This window comes from Salmo salar, chromosome 15, assembly GCF_965601325.2.
Source record: "Salmo salar chromosome 15, fSalSal1, whole genome shotgun sequence".
Lineage (NCBI taxonomy): Eukaryota > Metazoa > Chordata > Actinopteri > Salmoniformes > Salmonidae > Salmo > Salmo salar.
This window is the reverse complement of record NC_138305.1, coordinates 71060225-71083606: the sequence shown is the minus strand read 5'-3', so window position 1 is coordinate 71083606 and position 23382 is coordinate 71060225. Positions and strand designations below refer to the sequence as shown.

The following is a 23382-nucleotide window of genomic DNA, read 5'->3' as shown; positions in this document are numbered from 1 at the left end:
GGAGGATCGGGTTAAAGGTAAAAGTTGAACGATTTTCATTTTGTTGTCTTTTGTGCTAAGCAGGAGAGTGGAGCCCGATCAAGCAGCAGCGTCTCTTCCCTCTTCCCCGAATCCTTTTAAAATTCCCTCCCGAACCTCTCCCCTTCTACCCTACCCTCCCCCTAAACACACCTCACGGGACTGTTCAGGTAACGCTGCCCTAACTACTGAATTTTCTTTGGAGTGTGAAGGACAGAGCTAACTGCGCCTGAATGATTCAGGACCTAGGCCGCAGCATTCAGAATAGCGGATTATCGTCACATGCTAGGCTAGCTTGCTAGCATTGCGCTCATTCTGATTTGATTAGCTACGTTAGCTGCTACTATCCGTTTCTAGCTAGCTATTGAGCAGTAATATTGATGAAGCTATCCATATTCTACCAAGACTGAGTAGGGACCGTTTTCCATTCATTGGTTCATCAACTTTAGGTTTTCAAACTTTAGGCAACTAGCCAATGTTACTAGCTAGCAATGCTGCTAGCAGGCAAGCTAACGTTAGCTAACTAATTATCATATTACATACAGGCAACTGGAACTAAATAACGTCAGTTGGCTTTTTTTTTGACAATGTATTTCCGCTATAACGAGCAATCTGGTTATCCAAAAATAATGAACGTACAATTTTTTTTTGCTATGCTTAAGTAATTTGTTAGCGTTACGCTGTCTAGCAGTTACAGACTAGTACTAGCTAACTAGTAAGCAAACGTTAGCTTTGTTAAATCGGTGTTATGTATTTTCATGGTGTAAATAAATGTAGCTAACTAGTAACTACGTCTGGTTTCCTCGCTGCATAATCATTAGCTCCACTATATCTGAATCAATACACTGCAATATGAGCAGAGTTAGTGAACCTTGGGTTTAATGAATCAAGTTCAGCAATGGGATTCACTTATTCGATGAACTTAGTCTTAGGATGATTTTATTAAGGAAACGATGCCCTGGTCAGCACTCTCAGTAGCTAGTTTCACTGTTTTTAGCAGAACCAATATAAGAAAATTAGCTAAATCTTGTAAAATGTACTTATTATGACTGAAATGTGGTTGTCTCACCTAGCTATTGTAAGATGAATGGACTAACTGCAAGTTGCTCTGGAATCTGTTAAATGGTAAATTACTACTTGTAAAAATGTGAGTCAGTAGTACTGGTTGGTTTCTTGCTTGAATAGATTTTTTAAATCAATTGTTTGCCATCTGTAACTTAACACTAATGTTTTTTTTCTCTCTGCTCCCTCTTGTCTTGAAGACCAAATACTACTTCTTGGCAAATATAGACTTCAGACACTACAACAACTATGGACACCGGTGTGATTGAAGGAGGGCTCAATGTCACCCTAACCATTAGACTCCTTATGCATGGAAAGGTGAGTGTGCACAGGAGATGGATGATAAGAGTTATGACCATTACACTGGTTGTTCCATTCACACACCTCATTAATTACTGTGTAGTCAGCATAAACAGCATCGTCATGAACCAGGCTTCCCTAAAACGGGAAGCTTGTGGAAGTTCCATTGCAAAAATCGGCTAGACGGGCCGGAACCCGGTGTATCAGACTCCTCGCAACACGTCAAACTAATGAAATGCCATTCTTGGGCGGAGCTCCAAAGGTGCGCACCAGATTAGTACCGTAGGAGCAACAGTACGTGAGGACTAAAAATATAAACAAAACAAGCACTGGTCACAAAACATTTTTGAACATTTGCAGCACGCTTGTTTTCACAGCATTTCTGTTATTTCGAGATGAGCTAAAGCTGCAACCAGAGCAGAGAAATGGTCTACAATGGCCATATCAGTATATTTACTATGGACTTTTCTGAAGTGATATATGGCTGTAAAGGCTAGCATGAGGGACAAGAAGTAGCTGGCCACAATGGGGTTAGTTTTGAGAAAAGTCAGTTAACCTTGTAAACTAGCTAGTTAAATTCCTCTTAAGATTATGAAGCCAACTACATTTTCATAAAAACGGCATATTATTGACCTAAAAGGTTAGTTGTGTTAGTAGAGTCGAAACCTTATCCAGGGTCAGTGATACATAGACTGTACATGGTTGCTCCATCTATGGGAACAACTGCAATCACGATGGTGTTCTCCGTTTAGCTCTATGACCCCTACGAGTGTCAGAGGACTCGTCTGAAGTCGGTATCGTTGATGTTAGAGGTCGACTGATTATGATTTTTCAACTCCGATATCGATTATTGGAGGACCCCAAAAAAATCCGATACCGATTATATATAAAAAATAATAATAATTAATAAAATAAATACTATAAGAAAAAACTAATATTATATAGATATTTAGCTTTTTTTTAAATGTGTGTGTGTGTATATATATATATACTGAATGAACACTTATTTTAACTTAATATAATACATCAATAAAATCAATTTAGTCTCAAATAAATAATGAAACATGTTCAATTTGGTTTAAATAATGCAAAAACAAAGTGTTGGAGAAGAAAGTAAAAGCGCAATATGTGCCATGTAAAAAAGCTAACGTTTAAGTTCCTTGCTTAGAACATATGAAAGCTGGTGGTTCCTTTTAACATGAGTCTTCAATATTCCCAGGTAAGAAGTTTTAGGTTGTAGTTATTATAGGACGATGCTCTCTATACCAGTTGTATTTCATATACCTTTGACTATTGGATGTTCTAAATATAGGTCGACCGATTAATTAGGGCCAATTTCAAGTTTTCATAACAATCGAAGTCGGTATTTTTGGACACCCATTTGGCCGATTTTTTTATTTATTTTTTGTTATTATTTTTTTACACCTTTATTTAACTAGGCAAGTCAGTTAAGAACACATTCTTATTTTCAATGACGGCCTAGGAACGGTGGGTTAACTGCCTTGTTCAGGGGCAGAACGACAGATTTTTAACTTGTCAGCTCAGGGATTCAATCTGGCAACCTTACGGTTAACTAGTCTAATGCTCTAACCACCTGCTTTACATTGCACTTCACGAGGAGCCTGCCTGTTACGCGAATGCAGTAAGAAGCCAAGGTAAGTTGCTAGCTAGCATTAAATTTATCGTATAAAAAGCAATCAATCAATCATAATCACTAGTTAACTACACATGGTTGATGATATTACTAGTTTATCTAGCCTGTCCTGCGTTGCATATAATCGCTTAGGTACACGTTGCTCCAACCATAAACATCAATGCCTTTCTTAAAATCAATACACAAGTATATATTTTTAAACCTGCATATTTAGTTAATATTGCCTGCTAACATGAATTTCTTTTAACTAGGGAAAATGTGTCACTTCTCTAGCAACAGAGTCAGGGTATATGCAGCAGTTTGGGCAGCCTGGCTCGTTGTGAACTGTGAAGACTATTTCTTCCTAACAAAGACAGCCGACTTCGTCAAACGGGGGATGATTTAACAAAAGCGCATTTGCGAAAAAAGCACAATCGTTGCACGAATGTACCTAACCATAAACATCAATGCCTTTCTTAAAATCAATACACAGAAGTATATATTTTTAAACCTGCATATTTAGCTAAAATAAATCCAGGTTAGCAGGCAATATTAACCAGGTGAAATTGTGTCACTTCATTGCACGCAGAGTCAGGGTATATGCAACAGTTTGGGCCGCCTGGCTCGTTGCGAACTAATTTGCCAGAATTTTACTTAATTATGACATAACATTGAAGGTTGTGCAATGTAACAGGAATATTTAGACTTATGGATGCCACCCGTTAGATAAAATACGGAACGGTTCCGTATTTCACTGAAAGAATAAACGTGATAGTTTCCGGATTCGACCATATTAATGACCTAAGGCTCATATTTCTGTGTGTTGTGTTATAATTAAGTCTATGATTTCATAGAGCAGTCTGACTGAGCGATGGTAGGCACCAGCAGGCTCGTAAGCATTCATTCAAACAGCACTTTTGTGCGTTTTGCCAGCAGCTCTTCGCAATGCTTGAAGCATTGCGCTGTTTATGACTCCTGAGATTACACTGGTGTAACCCATGTGAAATGGCTAGCTAGTTAGCGGGGTGCGTGCTAATAGCGTTTCAAACGTCACTTGCTCTGCATGGGTAACGCTGCTTCGAGGGTGGCTGTTGTCGATGTGTTCCTGGTTCGAGCCCAGGTAGGAGTGAGGAGAGGGACGGAAGCTATACTGTTACACTGGCAATACTAAAGTGCCTATAAGAACATCCAATAGTCAAAGGTATATGAAATACAAATCGTATAGAGAGAAATAGTCCTATAATTCCTATAATAACTACAACCTAAAACTTCTTACCTGGGAATATTGAAGACTCATGTTAAAAGGAACCACCAGCTTTCATATGTTCTCATGTTCTGAGCAAGGCACTTAAACGTTAGCTTTCTTACATGGCACTTATTGCACTTTTACTTTCTTCTCCAACACTTTGTTTTTGCATTATTTAAATGAAATTGAACATGTTTCATTATTTATTTGAGGCTAAATTGATTTTATTGATGTATTATATTGTTAAAATAAGTGTTCATTCAGTATTGTTGTAATTGTCATTATTACAAATAAAAAATTTAAAAAATCGGCGGATTAATCGGCATCTGCTTTTTTGGCCCTCCAATAATCGGTATCGGCGTTGAAAAATCATAATCGGTCGACCTCTAGTTCTAATAGGTACTTTAGTATTGCCAGCCTAATCTCAGGAGTTGACAGGCTTGAAGTCATAAACAGCGCAATGCTTGAAGCACAGCGAAGAGCTGCTGGCAAATGCAGGAAAGTGCTGTTTGGATGAATGCTTACGAGCCTGCTGCTGCCTACCACTGCTCAGTCAGACTGCTCTATCAAATCATAGCTTTTTTTTGTATAATTAAGTCTATCTAGCTCATGGATGCAAACAATGTTCTTCCCCAAAAACATGGCAAAACGACATGTTTTTGGGGAAGATCTGTTTCAGTAGCTATCGTTAGCTAGCTAATTATATAGCTAGGTGTCATCTAAAATAACCCTAATTTATAAAACAGTTGTTATTTGATTCATGGTGGTCGGAAACTAGCCACAATAAGGATTAGCCACAATAGTGGACTTTGCATTTAGCCTTCAAAATAAAAGTATGCCATTGACAGTGATGCAAATGAATACAAATAGTAGAATTATGCCATAATTGAATAGATCATGCTAAACGAGGTTGGAATGTTATATAAAATCAACAAAAGACAATCATTTGTTGAAATCATACTGGATGTATTATACTTTTGAATTGTGTTGGGGCCATACTTATTTCACTGTACAGCCTTACACCCAGAGAACATTGGCATCGTAGCTCTTATTGCGGGACTCTGAAACAGCTGTGACTTGAGCCACATTTATTTTCAACCTAAGTGTTTTGAACACTAATTCTGAGGAAAAACAATACTGGGGGGGTGGGGAGGATATATTGGGTATTGAGAAGACTGTTACCCCATATCATTGATCCCCAATCCTTAGGTAAAGCTGTACAGTGCAATATGAATGTCAATACACACAATAGGCTGACTGGGGAGGTGATTTCACACAGTCACAGTCCCGCGATAAGAGCTACAACACTAATATTTGCGTTAACTCTTCACAGTTGTGTTCTGTGGGTGTCACCGAGTAGACTGATACCCCATTTCATTGCTTCACATTCCAACCTTGTTTAACATTATCTCGTCTAAATATGGCATAATTCCACCAATTTGTAACCTTCTGTATCACTTTCAAAGAGGTACTTTTATTTTGAAGGCCAACCGCAAATTCCACTATTGTGCCTAATCCTTATTGTGGCTAGCTTCACAACACATAACCCGGTCAGGTCGAGTCTCACAAACCAGATGAAGCTAGCTGGCTGCTTATAACTTTCGCTTTGGGCAACAGGGTTAAGTAGCTGGTTAGCTATTTATTTTTCATGAACTGAAGATCAATTTCAATAGGCGAACAACAAGTGGCTACCTAGCTAATAATTACTCACAAGGATTCCTAAATCATGGCTAAGAATGGTGAAAATGACTGCCGGTTCTACTGGTTATTGTTTTCAGGCTGGTTGTATTGGTGCTAGCTAGGTACCCCAGAAGTTGCGGTCGAACAAATAATGCTTTATTACCGACACAGTATTGTAAACACATCGTTCGTGGCCGGTGGTTGCTTGTTTGCAGACTTTTTTTGTACAGCTTTGACAGTGCTACTGATAGTAGTGGTGGCGCTTGGCTTGCACGTTCAAATTCAGAACAAACAACATTCTATAATAGAACTGTTATTTGATGTGTCAAATTTAAAAGCTTATTTAATGCGTCAAATAGTGTTATTGTCAAATATTGTTATTTGAAGTGTCATTTTTGGCATGCAAAGACCCAAACGGCGTTCCATAGTAAACTCAGCACACACAAAAAGAAACGTCCCCCTTTCAGGACCCTGTCTTTCAAAGATAAACGCGTTTTTTACGAATTATCGTCCAAGGAATGAGCGTTAGACCGAGGCCTGTACTCAGGAGCGGGATCGAAGTGGAGGGTCCGTCATGGTCTGGGGCGGTGTGTCACAGCATCATCGGACTGAGCTTGTTGTCATTGCAGGCAATCTCAACGCTGTGCGTTACAGGGAAGACATCCTTCTCCCTCATGTGGTACCCTTCCTGCAGGCTCATCCTGACATGACCCTCCAGCATGACAATGCTACCAGCCATACTGCTCGTTCTGTGCGTGATTTCCTGCAAGACAGGAATGTCAGTGTTCTGCCATGGCCAGCAAAGAGCCCGGATCTCAATCCCATTGAGCACGTCTGGGACCTGTTGGATCGGAGGGTGAGGGCTAGGGCCATTCCCCCCCAGAAATGTCCGGTAACTTGCAGGTGCCTTGATGGAAGAGGGGGTAAAATCTCAAGAACTGGCAAATCTGGTGCAGTCCATGAGGAGGAGGTGCACTGCACCTCCTGACTGTTACTTTTGATTTTGACCCCCCCCCCCCCCCCCCCCCCCTTTGTTCAGGGACACATTATTCCATTTCTGTTAGCCACGTCTGTGGAACTTGTTAAGGTTATGTCTCAGTTGTTGAATCTTATGTTCATACAAATATTTACACATGTTAAGTTTGCCCTACACAGTTGGCAGTGAGTTAATGTCGTGAAGCTAATAGCAGTGACGCTATTACTGTGTAACTCCGGTAGGGCATCATCTGAACAATAGCGCACTTGGTAACGTTAGTGTGTACTGGTGCTCGACCAGTCGCGAAAGCCAACGTCACCCACGACAGAGAACGGTTGATTGTCAAGGGCAATGAATCCCTTTAACTTGGCGTTTTAATGGATTTTGCCTTTGAGTTGTGTCGCTGAAATGTTCTTACTCTTTCAAATGTGTGCTCGACTTGTTGACGGCTTGATCCACATAGCAGACATTGTGGGCTAGGTTAGGAATGCTGTGTTGCACGTGTAGCGCTACATTTTACGTGGCGTCTTTACGTCGTCTACCTACGTTTATATAGGTATGCATGTCAGCTTTGACATCGGTTTTTCACATCGGCGTCAAACTAGACATCGGGCCGATACCGACGTTGGCATTTTTAGCTAATATCGGCTGATTCCGATATATCGTGCATCCCTAATAAATATATAATTTTTTTTACATTTTCATTTGAGAATGTAACACGGACGCATTACAGACAGAACCCCTTCCCCTCTTTATTGGGATTATGACTAAAGCCTCATTTCAGGTGAACAAAAAAAACTCCATACCAGCGGTGGCCGTGTGTTTGCTCCACTGATCCTGGGTGAGCAGATATCTATTCCATCCCAGCAATAGCACAATTGATTATCACATAACTAGATTTGATAAGTTGAGTCAGGTGTGTTATTGCTGGGCTGGGCCCTGTACACCCAACCCGAAAACATGACAAAGAAACGGGCTTCATTCTACTCAAATTAGACAACCCTGAATATTATGTTGCTTTTATCTCTCTGTCCTCAAAGGTTTCCCCCCTAGGGACTGGAACTGGAGAATCTTTTCATAATGTCTCCACAAAATGACCTGCCCTATCCAGTAGCCTACAATCTCTCTCTTCTGACAGCTGGAGCTGTAATTTCACCCTCTTCTGACAGCTGGAGCTGTGATTTCACCCTCTTCTGACAGCTGACAGCTGGAGCTGTAATTTCACCCTCTTCTATGTCTTTTTATCTACAAATGCAATTGGAGACAGTTAGCTAGCTGATGACATTTAATTCACTTAGCTAAACACTGTGTAAAGTTAGCAAGCTAGCAGCTCAGTTGAGTTAGCCTACAAAGTGGCCTACTGTCGCCAGCTAGCTTAGCTAATAATACGTGGTAAAACATTATTATTATTATTATTATTTTACATGTATTTGTTTATTGAATACGTTCAGCCGCCATGTGGACGAATGGCAGAAAAGGTCTGTCACCAGAGCACAATCCACTTGAAATTTCAATAAATATAAATCGCAGACAATCGGCCACCCTTGATAACTTTAAAACGAGCACTAGCGTAGGCAACAACTACCCGGGCGGAGAACGGTGACGCACATAACACACATCACCCCTTCTACGGGCGTGTGGGGGGAGGGTTTTTTATTTCTATTTTTAACCTTTTCTTTAACTACGCAAGTCGGTTAAGAACAAATTCTTATTTACAATGACGGCCAAACCCTAACCCGGACGACGCTGGGCCTATTGTACGCCACCCTATAGGAGTCCCAATCATGGCCGGTTGTGATACAGCCTGGAATCGAACCAGGGTCTAGTGACGCCTCTAGCACTGAGATATGCCACTCGGGAGCTTCTTGAAATGTAACGTCCAATCAAAATCTTCAAAAACATCAAATGTTTGAAATAAATTCTGTAGACCTTCAACGGCGGCATGACGACAACGTGATTTTGGAGGTATGGCAACGCGAGACTAATATAAACCTAATCTTTTGCTACAGCCACTGTCTTGAGTCGGTCACCCGGGACTAGCATAAACCTTACCTTGCACACTACATGGATGACTTGCATATAGTAGAAAATACTACAAAATGGGGTTATTTCAATCTTGAGTAAAGCTTTTGTAAAGTGAATATATATGGATTACTGATTTTAATGTGTTATGGTTTTCTTGTCTGCAGGAAGTTGGAAGCATTATTGGCAAGGTAAGTGTGCCTTCCTGATGTTTCTCACTGTGTTTGGCTTTGCACTTTTCATTCATGGCTGTGACTGTTGTTTAAACATTGTGCTTTCTGTGCAGAAAGGAGAGTCTGTGAAGAAGATGAGAGAGGAGGTGAGTTGTCCGTCATTGCATGGATTGACGTATTGAAAGGAGTTTGAGAGAAGTGGCCAATTCTAGACATTTTCTACTGATTCTGATGACTCATGCTTGAGGGTTGACAGATTGCAATTTTACAACCAAAATCAGGCCAGGGCTGAATGTGTAAATGCAATTAAATATATTGTCTTAATATTTTAGAGTAAGATTTTAATAAGCAAACACATGAATAACATGTCATGTCCACGTGACTGTTTGTCTTGTGCAGAGTGGCGCTCGTATCAACATCTCTGAGGGGAACTGCCCAGAGAGGATCATCACCCTGGCAGGCCCCACCACCGCCATCTTTAAAGCCTTCTCCATGATTATCGAGAAGCTGGAGGAGGTTTGACTCCTAACTACAGATTTCAAATAAGCCATAGAACATTTCAATCAGGCTGGAAACCTATTACTAAGAAACTGAAATATTTTTTGCGCACCCATGAACAGTACACCATTTTAGAGTAAGATGTGTAGCAATTCACATTTTGCGTAGTAAAGATCCTGAAAAAAATCTGTAAGTCCTAGTCTTTGGACTGAAGCCATCCTCAGCAGTGTATCTTGTTTTTCCGTTCGATTCCCTACAGGACATCAGCAGCTCGATGACTAACAGCACGGCCACCAGCAAACCGCCAGTCACCCTGCGCATCGTTGTGCCTGCCAGCCAGTGTGGCTCCCTCATTGGCAAGGGCGGCTGCAAGATCAAAGAGATCAGAGAGGTACGTGCAGTACACCCACACAAGTATGTTATTATGCTAATTAGAAACGATCACCCCCGGTCTCTAGATGAACTGTGCCACCAGATATTCTAAAGAGAACTCTGAACACTTAATGTTGACCCTCCCTCCTACCTGTCTCTCTTTCTCCAGTCGACAGGAGCTCAGGTACAGGTGGCAGGGGACATGCTGCCTAACTCCACAGAGCGTGCCATCACCATTGCAGGGACCCCCCAGTCCATCATCGAGTGTGTCAAGCAGATCTGTGTCGTCATGCTCGAGGTAGTAGTATGGGAACCATTTTTGTCTTGTCTTTCTATTTCATCAGAGATGTTGCTTAGCTTCCTGATTTTTTTTATTTTTTTTGAATATATATATATATAAATAAATAAATACCGCTTATGTACATTTTCCAGTTCCTAATGGTTGATTTTGTTTCTCTCCTCAGTCTCCGCCTAAGGGTGTAACCATCCCTTACAGGCCCAAACCCTCAGGCTCTCCTGTCATATTTGCGGGAGGTCAGGTAAATAAACCAACCTCATTCATCTGTAATTAATCAATTAATTAGTCTGTAAGTCATGTGTCAGTTGTTTTCTAATTAAGTGTCCCTTTAAAAAAAAAAATGGTAGCATTGTCAGTTGTTTAAGGGAAGTGGAATAACACTGCATTTTTAAGTCTGTTTCTACATTTCAGTAGTGTGTTATTCTGCACTGTGCAGATGTCAGCACCATTGCCAAATGGCCTCCAGAGTTTCTATGTTAGGGGAGAGAAATCCCCTCCAGTAGTTGTAGAGTAGCTGAGCTGTCAGATGGGTTGAATACTAGCTGGAGGGCGCATATTTTTTATTTAACTAGGCAAGTCAGTTAAGAACAAATTCTTATTTACAATGATGGCCTAGGAACAGTGTGTTAACCTCTATGGGCTAGGTGGGACGCAAGCGTCCCACCCGTGGTGCACTCCATCAACAGCAGGTGCATTTCAAGAGCGGCAAATTTGAATCCAAATAAATGTCAAAATTCAAATTTTTCAAAAATACAACTATTTTACACCATTTGAAAGATAAACATCTCCTTAATCTAACCACGTTTTACGATTTCAAAAAGGTTTTACGGCGAAAGCATAAATTTAGAGTATGTTAGGACAGTACATTTACAAGAGTTGTGTGTAATGTTTTGTCAAGTCAAAGACAGGGTCACCAAAACCATAAAACCAGCTAAAATGATGCACTAACCTTTTACAATCTCCATCAGATGACACTCCTAGGACATTATGTTAGACAATGCATGCATTTTTAGTTCTATCAAGTTCATATTTATATCCAAAAACAGCGTTTTACTATGGCATTGATGTTGAGGAAATCGTTTCCCTCCAATAACCGGCAGTCAAGTCAGCGTCACAAATTAAATAATTAAAATTAGAAAACATTGGTAAAATATTATATTGTCATTTAAAGAATTATAGATTTACATCTCTTGAACGCAATCAACTTGCCAGATTTAAAAATAACCTTACTGGGAAATCACACTTTGCAATAATCTGAGCACTGCGCCCAGAAAAATACGCGTTGCGATACAGACTAGACGTCATGTTGGGGAGATCTAAAATCGAAAATACTATGTAAATAATCCATTACCTTTGATTCTCTTCATCAGATGTCACTTCCAGGTATCACAGGTCCATAACGAATGTAGTTTTGTTCAAAAAAGCTCATCATTTATGTCCAAAAATCTCCGTCTTGTTCGCACATGATCTAAGCCAGCCGGACTTCTCGTCATGAACGAGGGGAAAAAATATATTTCCGTTCGTTCAAACATGTCAAACGTTGTATAGCATAAATCATTAGGGCCTTTTTTAACCAGAACATGAATAATATTCAAGGTGGACGAATGCATACTCTTTTATAACGTATTGGAACGAGGGTACCCAACATGAACTCGCGCGCCAGGTGTCTAATGGGACATCATCGTTCCATGGCTCTTGTTCGGTCAGATCTCCCTCCAGAAGACTCAAAACACTTTGTAAAGGCTGGTGACATCTAGTGGAAGCAATAGGAAGTGCCAAAATATTCCTAAACCCCTGTGTTTTTCAATGGGATAGGTTTAAAGTCAATACAACACATCAGGTATCCACTTCCTGTCAGAAAATGTCTCAGGGTTTTGCCTGCCAAATGAGTTCTGTTATACTCACAGACACCATTCAAACAGTTTTAGAAACTTTAGAGTGTTTTCTATCCATATATAATAAGTATATGCATATTCTAGTTACTGGGTAGGATTAGTAACCAGATTAAATCGGGTCCATTTTTTTTATCCAGACGTGCAAATGCTGCCCCCTAGCCCTAACAGGTTAACTGCCTTGTTCAGGGGCAGAACAACAGTCTTTTACCTCGTCAGCTCATGGATTCGATCTAGAAACCTTTCTGTTACTGGCCCAACGCTCTAACCACTAGGCTATATGCGTCACCTATATGTCCATATCCTTGTTGTGTATGGTGTTGTCTGAATTACCCCATAGCGTTCTCATTCCAGTCATCCAAGGACTTGGCTGCATTTAGACAGTAGCCCAATTCTGATATTTTTTGCCCCACTAATTGGTCTTTAGACCAATCACATCAGATCTTTGTCAGACCCGATCTGATTGGTCAAAAGCCCAATTAGTGCCCAAAAGATCATAATTGAGCTGCCTGTCTAAATGCAGCCATGGGTCTCCAGGATACTACAGCCTGTGAGTGTGCTTTTTGTGCCCATGCACCCTCTTAAGTGCTTTTCTCTCATTGCAGGCATACGCTGTCCAAGGACAGCACGCCATTCCACAGCCTGACGTAAGTGAAGGTCATTCTGTAAGTGAGCCCATATATCTACACATCAACCCTCCTGGGTAGTCATGGCACCCACCCTCTATTACATGCTGTACCTTCTTTCTTCCCCCCAACCACTCTAGTTCCATTTTTAAGTTTCAATCAGTAAATGCACTGCAGTGATGCATCGCTAAGGCCTACTGGTACTTTTACATTTTTGGTTTATTGCCATGTGTATCGTTTAATATCTTTGCAGCCTTGATTATATTTGGGAGAAATTCTGAAATTGGGCTTTGTCAAATTTGTTTGTGATGCTAGCCTTAACTGTCAATCAATCTATTGTTTTGTGTTGACGTGCACAATTTCTTTGGGACTGCACATTTTTTACTGTTGCTGTGAAGTAGGGCTGCACAGTATTTCAGCCTTTGTATCGGTTGATAATTGCCTAAAGAAATATATCAGTATAGGATGATTTCATAGCCAGTATTTTGTCCATATATTTCAGTGTTAAATCTGAGCCACAAATAATTTATCGGTGTTGGACAGAATTTGAAGTTGGAAGTTTACATACACCTTAGCCAAATACATTTAAACTCCGTTTTTCACAATTCCTGACATTTTAATCCTAGTACAAATTCCGTTTTAGGTCAGTTAGGATCACCACATTGTTTTAAGAATGTGAAATGTCAGAATAATAGTAGTGATTTATTTATTTCAGCTTTTATTTCTTTCATCACATTCCCAGTGGGTCAGAAGTTTACATACACTCAATTAGTATTTGGTAGCATTGCCTTTAAATTGTTTAACTTGGGTCAAACCTCACAGGTAGCCTTCCACAAGCTTCCCACAATAAGTTGGGTGAATTTTGGCCCATTCCTCCTGACAGAGCTGGTGTAACTGGGTCAGGTTTGTAGGCCTCCTTGCTCCCACACACTTTTTCAGTTCTGCCCACAAATGTTCTATAGGATTGAGGTCAGGGCTTTGTGATGGCCATTCCAATACCTTGACTTTGTCCTTAAGCCATTTTGCCACAACTTTGGAAGTATGCTTGGGGTCATTGTTCATTTGGAAGACCCATTTGCGACCAAGCTTTAACTTCCTGACTGATGTCTTGAGATGTTGCTTCAATATATCCACATAATTTTCTTCCTCATGATGCCATCTATTTTGTGAAGTGCACCAGTCCCTCCTGCCAACAAAGCACCCCCACAACATGATGCTACCCCCGTGCTTCACGGTTGGGATGGTGTTCTTCGGCTTGCAAGCCTCCCCTTTTTCCTCCAAACATAACAATGGTCATTACGGCCAAACAGTTTTATTTTTGTTTCATCAGACCAGAGGACATTTCTCCAAAAAGTACGATCTTTGTCCCCATGTGCAGTTGCAAACCGTAGTCTGGCTTTTTATGGTGGTTTTGGAGCAGTGGCTTCTTTCTTGCTGAGCAGCCTTTCAGGTTATGCCGATATAGGACTCGTTTTACTGTGGATATAGATACTTTTGTACCTGTTTCCTCCAGCATCTTCACAAGGTCCTTTGCTGTTGTTCTGGGATTGATTTGCACTTTTCGCACCAATGTACGTTCATCTCCAGGAGACAGAACGCGTATCCTTCCTGAGCGGTATGCCAGCTGCGTGGTCCCATAGTGTTTATACTTGCGTACTATTGTTTGTACAGATGAACGTGGTACCTTCAGGTGTTTGGAAATTGCTCCCAAGAATGAACCAGACTTGTGGAGGTCTCCGATTTTATTTTGCGAGGTCTTGGCTGATTTCTTTTGATTTTCCCATGATGTCAAGCAAAGAGGCACTGAGTTTGAAGGTAGGCCTTGAAATACATCCACAGGTACACCTCCAATTGACTCAAATAACGTCAATTAGCCTATCAGAAGCTTCTAAAGCATGACATAATTTGCTGGAATTTTCCAAGCTGTTTAAAGGCACAGTCAACTTAGTGTATGTAAACTTCTGACCCACTGGAATTGTGATACAGTGAATTATAAGTGAAATAATCTGTCTGTAAACAATTGTTGGAAAAATTACTTGTCATGCGCAAAGTAGATGTCCTAACCGACTTGCCAAAACTATAGTTTGTTTACAAGAAATTTGTGGAGTGGTTGAAAAAATGTGTTTTAATGACTCTAACCTAAGTGTATGTAAACTTCCGACGCTGATTATACAAAACATTAACACCTGCTCTTTCCATAACATAGACTGACCAGGTGAAACCATGATCCCATATTGATGTCACTTGTTAAATCCACTTCAATCAATGTAGATGAAGGTAATGAGACCAGTTAAAGAAGGATGTTTAAGCCTTGAGACAGTTGAGACAGAGATTGTGTATGTGTGCCATTGAGGGTAAATGGGCAAGACAATATTGAAGTGCCTTTAAAACGGGGTACGGTAGTAGGTGCCAGGCGCACCAGTTTGTGTCAAGAAGTACAGCGCTGTTTTTTTACGCTCAACAGTTTCCCGTTTTGCATCAAGAGTGGTCAATCACCCAAAGGACATCCAGCCATTGGGAAGCATTGGAGTCATGGACCAGCATCCTTGTGAACCGCTTTCGACACCTTGTAGAGCCATGTCCCGGCAAATTGAGGCTTTTCTGAGGGCAATATTAGGAATGTGTTCCTAATGTTTGGTATAGTGTATGTATCAGTCAAAGGTTTGGACACCTACTCGTTTAAGGGTTTTTCTTTATTTTCACTATTTTCTACATTGTAGAATAATAGTGGAGACATCAAAACTATGAAATAACACATGGAATCATGTAGTAACCAAAAAGGTATTAAACCAATCAGTTTTATATTTGACATTCTTCAAAGTAGCCACCTTTTGCCTCGATGTCAGCTTTGCACACTCTTGGCATTTGCTCAACCAGCTTCATGAGGTAGTCACATGGAATACATTTCAATGAACAGGTGTGCCTTGTTAAAAGTTAATTTGTGGAATTTCTTTCTTTCCTTAATGCGTTTGAGCCAATCAGTTGTGTTGTAACAAGGTAGGGGTGGTATACAGCAGATAGCCCTATTTGGTAAAAGACCAAATCCATATTATGGCAAGAACAGCTCAAATAAGCAAAGAGAAATGACAGTCCATCATTACTTTAAGACATGAAGGTCAGTCAATGCGGAACTTTTCAAGAACTTTGAAAGTTTCTTCAAGTGCAGTCACAAAAACCATCAAGTGCTGTAATGGAACTGGCTCTCATGAGGACCGCCTCAGGAAAGGAAGACCCAGAATTACCTCTGCTGCACAGGATACGTTTATTAGTTACCAGCCTCAGAAATTGCAGCCCAAATAAATGCTTCACAGAGTTCAAGTAACAGACACATCTCAACATCAACTGTTCAGAGGAGACTGCGTGAATCAGGACTTTATGGTTGAATTGCTGCAAAGAAACCACTACTAAAGTATACCAATATGAAGATGAGACTTGCTTGGGCCAAGAAACAAGCGCAATGGACATTAGGTCTGTGGAAATCTATCCTTTTGGTCTGATGAGTCCATATTTGATTACATTTTTTTATATATATATTATCTGCCTGCCCTGTCTTTATGAAATGCAGAGTAGGTGCTCTCTGCATGGAGGTGTAATGGTGTGCTTTACTAGTGACACTTTCTGTGATTTATTTAGAATTCAAGCCACAATTCAAGCCACACTTAACCAGCATGGCTACCACAGCATTCTGCAGCGATACGCCATCCCATCTGGTTTGCGCTTGGGACTATCATTTGTTTTTCAACAGGACATTGACCCAACACACCTCCAGGCTGTGTGAGGACTATTTGACCAAGAAGTGACAATCAGCCGACCTCAACCCATTTTGAGATGGTTTGGGATGAGTTGGACCGCAGAGTGAAGGAAAAGCAGCAAACTAGTGCTCAGCATATGTGGGAACTTCTTCAAAACGGTTTGAAAAGCATTCCTCGTGAAACTGGTTGAGAGAATTGCCAAGAGTGTGAATCTCAAATATATATTTTGATTTAACACTTTTTTTTTCATTACATGATTCCATGTGTTATTTCATAGTTTTGATGTCTTCACTATTATTCTACAATGTAGAAAATGTTAAAAAATAAAGGAAAACCCTTTAATGAGTAGGTGTTTCCAAACTTTTGACGTGTGTGTTTAAGCAATAAGGCCTGAGGGGTTGTTGTATGTGGCCAATATGCCACAACTAAGGGCTGTTCTTAGGCGCAAGGCGGAGTGCCTGGAAATATCCCTTAGCCGTGGTATATTGGCCATATACCACAAACCCCCGAGGTGCCTTATTGCTATTATAAACTGGTTACCAACATAATTTAAGGCAGTATTTTTGTCATACCCATGGGATGCGTCTGATATACCATGGCTGTCAGCCAATCAGCATTCCGGGCTCGAACCACCCAATTTATAAATATTTATCTATCACACACACAAATATATGGACACCCCTTCAAATAAGTTGATTCTGCTAGTTCAGCCATACCCGTTGCTGACAGGTGTATAAAATCGAGCACATGGCCATTCAATCGCCAAAGACCAACATTGGTAGTAGTATGGCCTTACTGAAGAGCTCAGTGACTTTCAACCCTGGCACCGTCATAGGATGCCACCTGTTAAGCTCTCCGCCATTGGACTCTGAAGCAGTGGAAACACATTTTCTTGAGTGAGGAATCACGCTTCATGATCTGGCAATCCAACGGACGAATCTGGGTTTGGCGGATGCCAGGAGAACGCTGCCTGCCCCTATGCATAGTGTCAACTGTAAAGTTTGGTGGTGGAGGAATAATGGTCTGGGGCTGTTTTTCATCGTTTGGGCTAGGCCCCTTAGTTCCAGTGAAGGGAAATCTTAACACATTTGGGTGAGGTTTTGTTTTCGCCCGAGTAGCCTCATTTCATTGCTAAAAATAAAATTAAACCATTCAGCGAAATAACAACCCAATGTCAAATACAGGTAGCCTAGTCAAATAAGTAACATCCAATCACATTAACCGTTACTCTCTCGCGGGAAACCTTCACTCTCGCGCAGACATTTAGAAACGAAACATGACAATTTGAAAAATAAGCCACGGGAGTTTTTTGATCAAGAATAAAGATGACTTTCGAGTAGTAAGACTTAGAAAAGCAACAGATACCATTAATAAGAAGGGACTAGAAGCATCTTATATGGTGAGCTACCGAGTGGCTAGGACAGGCAAGCCCATACTATTGTGGAAGACTTGATTCTTCCTGCTGCTGCTGATACAGCTGGGACAATGCTGGGGGGGAAAGGCCAGAAACTATACAGACAGTGTCTTCATCAAACACTGTTTCACGACGCATCAGTGACATGGCATGAGATGTTTTGAAACAATTTCTGCTTCGCATACAAGCGTTACAGCTGGATGAGTCAACATACGTGGCGGGCCTGGCACAGTATATGTCCGTTACGTTTATGGGGGGTCAATTAAGGAAGATATCCTCTTCTGGTAACCAGGACAACATGAGAGGATATTTTTAAAGTACTGGACAGCTTTCTGACATCAAATGGACTTTGGTGGTCAAGATGTGTTGGTATCTGTAATGATGGCGCAAAAGCCATGACAGGGAGACATAGTGGAGTGGTAATGTGCATGCAAGCAGTTGCTCCCGATGCCACTTGGATACTCTGCAGCATCCACTGAGAGGCTCTTGCTGCCAAGGGAATGCCTGACAGCTTGGAAGATGTTTTGGACACTACAGTGAAAATGATTAACTTTGTTAAAGCAAGGCCCCTGAACTCTTGTGTATTTTCTGCACTATGCAATGATATGGGCAGCGACCATGTAACGCTTTTACAACATACAGAAGTGCGCTGGTTATCAAGGGGAAAAGTATTGACACTTTTTTTAAATTGAGAGACAAGCTTAATTTTCTTTTACTGACAATTTTCACTTGTCTGACCGCTTGCATGATGACGAGTTTCTCACACGACTGGCCTATCTGTGTGATGTTTTTTCTCGCCTGAATGATCTGAATCTAGGATTATAGGGACTCTCACAACTATTTTCAATATGCGGGACAAAATTCAGGCTGATTAAGAAGCTCTTTTCTGTCTGCATTAACAAGGACAACACACAGGTCTTTCCATCATTGTATGATTTTTTTTTTTGTGTGCAAATGAACTCAAGCTTACGGACAATGTCAAATGTGATATAGTGACGCACCGGAGTGAGCTGGGTGCGCAAATACACAGGTACTTTCCCGGAACGGACGACACAAACAACTGGATTCGTTATCACTTTCATGCCCTGCCTCCAGTCCACTTACCAATATCTGAACAAGAGGGCCTCATCGAAATTGCAACAAGCGGTTCTGAAGCCACAGCCAGATTTCTGGATAGGGCTGCTCTGAGTTTCTTGCCTTGGGAAATCACGCTGTTAACCTCTCTGGGCTAGGTGGGACGTTTGCGTCCCACCCTAGTCAACAGCCAGTGGAATCCCGTGGCGCGATATTCAAATACCTTAGAAATGCTATTACTTCAATTTCTCAAACATATTACTATTTTACACCATTTTAAAGACAAGACTCTCGTTAATCTAACCACAGTGTCGGATTTCAAAAAGGCTTTACAACGAAAGCAAAACATTAGATTATGTCAGCAGAGTACCCAGCCAGAAATAATCAGACACCCATTTTTCAAGCTAGCATATAATGTCACAAAAACCACAGCTAAATGCAGCACTAACCTTTGATGATCTTCATCAGATGACACTCCTAGGACATTATGTTATACAATACATGCATGTTTTGTTCAATCAAGTTCATATTTATATCAAAAACCAGCTTTTTACATTAGCATGTGACTAGCATTCCCACCGAACACTTCCGGTGAATTTACTAAATTACTCACGATAAACGTTCACAAAAAACATAATTATTTTAAGAATTATAGATACAGAACTCCTTTATGCAATCGCGGTGTCCGATTTTAAAATAGCTTTTCGGTGAAAGCACATTTTGCAATATTCTGAGTAGATAGCCCGGCCATCACAGGCTAGCTATTTTGACACCCACCAAGTTTGGTACTCACCAAACTCAGATTTACTATAAGAAAAATTGGATTACCTTTGCTGTTCTTCGTCAGAATGCACTCCCAGGACTTCTACTTCAATAACAAATATTGGTTTGGTTCCAAATAATCCATAGTTATATCCAAATAGCGCCGTTTTGTTCGTGCGTTTAAGACCCTATCCGAAGGGTAAAGAAGGGTAACGCACCCGGCGCATTTCGTGACAAATTTCAAAATATTCCATTACCGTACTTCGAAGCATGTCAAACGCTGTTTAAAATCAATTTTTATGTGATTTTTCTCGTAAAAAAGCGATAATATTCCGACCGGGAGTCGTCGTTTTCGTTCAAAGACTGAAAATGTAAACATGGAGTCGTCTCGTACACGCGTGCGCCCGTCTCATTTGTTCTCAGATCGACCACTTACCAAATGCGCTACTGTTTTTCAGCCATGGCCTGCAAAGTCATCATTCAACGTTCTGGCGCCTTCTAAGAGCCTATGGGAGCGTTAGAAAATGTCACGTTACAGCAGAGATCATTTGTTTTGGATAGAGATGGCAAAGAAGGCCAAGAAATGGTCAGAGAGGGCGCTTCCTGTTTGGAATCTTCTCAGGTTTTGGCCTGCCAAATGAGTTCTGTTATACTCACAGACACCATTCAAACAGTTTTAGAAACTTTAGGGTGTTTTCTATCCAAATCAAACAATTATATGCATATTCTAGTTACTGGGCAGGAGTAGTAACCAGATTAAATCGGGTACGTTTTTTTTATCCGGCCATGCAAATACTGCCCCCTATCCCCAACAGGTTAAGACACGGATGCCCTTTGCAACCACGTACCTATGTGAGAGTGGATTCTCGGCCCTCACTAGCATAAAAACTAAATACAGGCACAGACTGTTATGTGCATCCTTTCAAGCACACCCTTCTCATTAACCAATGAGTTATTCACAATTTTTGATGAACAAATAAGGTTTTATATGTAAGATGGCTAAATAAAGAGCAAAATTATTGATTATTATTATTATTTGTGGCCTGGTCCTATAAGAGGTCTTTGTCACAACCCGGATTGTGGGAAGTGACAAACTCACACTCATTCTTATGTTTAATAAATGTATTGGTGTGTGTGTGTGTGGGGGGGGGGCAGGCTTACAATGATGGCAAAAAAACATTTGAGAGTGCTGACCCTGGTGCTAGAGAGGGTATGCAGCTGGAGGTTGAATGTTTTGAAGGGGTACGGGACTATAAAAAGTTAGGGAACCACTTATCTAGTGGAAAGCCTTCCCAGAAGAGTGGAAGCTGTTATAGCAGCAAAGGGGGTACCAACTATATTAATGCCCATGATTTTGGAATGAGATGTTTGACGAGCAGGTGTCCACATACTTTTGGCCATGTAGTGTATATGTGTGTTAATGCAGAACATAACCATGTGTATCTCCTGGCTTATAGTTCCTGTCTTTCTCCTTTCATCAACCCTCCTCTCTCTTCCTCTCCATCTCTCCCTCTCCATGTATCCATCTCTCTCTCCACAGCTTACTAAACTCCACCAGCTCGCCATGCAGCAGAGTCCTTTCCCCATCGCTCCCAACAACCAGGGTTTCCAGGGTAGGTCAACAGAGGAAGAATAGAGATGGGAAGCATTTTATTTATTTCTATGTTGCATTGTGTGCAACATTTTTTCTTTGTAGGCTCTGACTTGTGTTTTCTCTCTTTAGCTGGGATGGATGCTTCTGCACAAACTGGTTCCCATGAGTTGACCATTCCAAACGATGTAAGTGTCCCCGTCCACTCTGGAATTCTCTTCCTTACTTGTTCTCAATACTTCAGCCCAAGATTAATGTAAATCATTCAGGAATTTGTTTAGTGTTAGTTGTAGCATACTTGTCTTATCTGTGTTTTTAGTTTCAAATCCATTACACTCCTGAGAAGAGTGGTTGAAATGTCTTGTATTCTGAAACTTTCTCTCTTGCCTTCCTTGGCCTCAGTTGATTGGCTGCATCATTGGCCGTCAGGGGGCTAAGATCAATGAGATCCGCCAGATGTCCGGGGCTCAGATCAAGATCGCCAACCCAGTGGAGGGCTCTTCTGACAGGCAGGTGACCATCACCGGCTCCCCTGCCAGCATCAGCCTGGCTGAGTACCTGATCAACGCCAGGTGAGGGTCAACACGCTGGAATATGGTCTTGGTTCAGAATAAGAGGACTAATACGACTAGGAAATCAAAGCGGCTTGCATTTAAGGCTAGTTTTTGAATCTCCTCTTGTTTTTTTTATGTTGCTGTAGGCTGTCATCTGAAGCTACTGGACTGGCAGCCAACTAACCTGGAGGATCTTCATCAGCACCTGACGTAACCCCCCCTACTTTTTACCGAGAGGTCCCTCACTAAAGTTAATGCAAAAACCAATCCTTTGGTTAAACACCTACCTACTCAGCTGTAATTACATCAAGGTATTTTATTTATTTATTATGTTAAAATCCCTTTGCATATAGTTTTTTAAAGATATTTTTTTTGTGTGTATTTATGTTTTGACCTTAATAGCCGGGGAAGAAACATTTTGGAAAAATCTGAAAAGGAATATGTTTTTTTATGTCAGATTTTTCTTAGAAAATGTAAAAAGAAAAAAAAGACCCAATAATAGCAAGCTGTTGTGGACTGTTCCTTCCCTGTATTTGATGATTTGTATTTATTGTTTATTTAATACACACCAGTCCTCCTGTTAGAATTCACTGAGATTTACCATTCTTTAAAGCTGAACTTCCTAAATGAGGCATTGTGGGTAATGGGTATACGTGGGGTGTAAATGATGTACTCTTAAGATGTAACGAAAGACAAGATCAGGAATTAATTGAAACGTCTCTGAAGTGAGACTATGAGGAGTGTTTTTAACCGAATTCTGTCACCTCTTTTATTTGCTGTATAATTATTTTGTCATTCCTGTTTTCATCCGTTTTAATTTTTTCCTTATTCAGGACATTTGAGTGTTGTTATTGTGTACTGGATTCTGATAGGGTGGGTGGGGCATGGTAACCCAGAGACATCGGGCCAGAGGGATGAATTTCTTTTCTCTGAAATTATTAAGAAGATAAACATTGATAATGTTGGAATATTTGTTTTGAATATAGAAAATATTTTTTTTAACTGCAGGGGTGGGAGGGTGCTGCAAGGGGCAAAACAAAACAATTATTGTGTGTCTTTATATGATACGACTTGAGGTATTCATTTAAAAATAACTAGAAGGAAGATTCTAAAATTAACACTAGTTTCCTGCTATCTCCTTTGCCTGGATCAGATTTTATTTTGTATTATTCTTTGCAGGATGAAGAAACTCACGTTTTTGTGCACGTTTTCAAACTATTGTAGATTTGGGTGCAACTGAATTGTTGAAGAACTTCAATACATAAATAAAAAGATGTGAAATGCTAAAACTACCCCTGGATGTACGCTGTCATTTTTCCTGGGGTAAAAATGAGGAACTTTCCTACTACTAATGTAGAAATCAAATGGGATTAAAACAACTGCCTGAGCCCACTGAATGAGAATGGAAGAAAGCAGTTATACTGCACATTTCAGTTTGG

General features: G+C 40.6%; 1 protein-coding gene across 5 annotated transcripts; it reads left to right on the top strand.

Moving 5' to 3' along the window:
- On the top strand, window positions 1-22752 carry pcbp2 (poly(rC) binding protein 2). Of its 5 annotated transcripts, none has more exons than XM_014145562.3 (13): window positions 1-188; window positions 1281-1398; window positions 9105-9128; window positions 9224-9256; window positions 9510-9626; window positions 9868-9999; window positions 10150-10278; window positions 10445-10519; window positions 12776-12817; window positions 21339-21411; window positions 21522-21577; window positions 21792-21961; window positions 22090-22752. In XM_014145562.3, the coding sequence occupies exons 2-13, from the start codon at window positions 1330-1332 to the stop codon at window positions 22124-22126; spliced, it is 957 nt and encodes a 318-aa protein (XP_014001037.1). In that variant the 5' UTR covers window positions 1-188; window positions 1281-1329; the 3' UTR covers window positions 22127-22752. The 5 variants fall into 5 exon arrangements, with proteins under 5 accessions (XP_014001037.1, XP_045551910.1, XP_014001036.1 ...); XM_045695954.2 differs by having other exon boundaries at window positions 12776-12835; XM_014145561.3 differs by having other exon boundaries at window positions 10150-10281.
- Window positions 22753-23382: the final 630 nt, after the last annotated feature.

What these genes read in the sequence shown, in the direction of transcription:
- pcbp2 (XM_014145560.3), top strand. Translation starts at nt 1,330, where the DNA reads ATGGACACCGGTGTGATTGAAGGAGGGCTCAATGTCACCCTAACCATT. An exon ending in AGATCAAAGAGATCAGAGAG is followed by an intron (nt 10,000 to 10,149) that starts GTACGTGCAGTA and finishes CTCTTTCTCCAG; the next exon opens with TCGACAGGAGCTCAGGTACA. An exon ending in TCATATTTGCGGGAGGTCAG is followed by an intron (nt 10,520 to 12,775) that starts GTAAATAAACCA and finishes CTCTCATTGCAG; the next exon opens with GCATACGCTGTCCAAGGACA.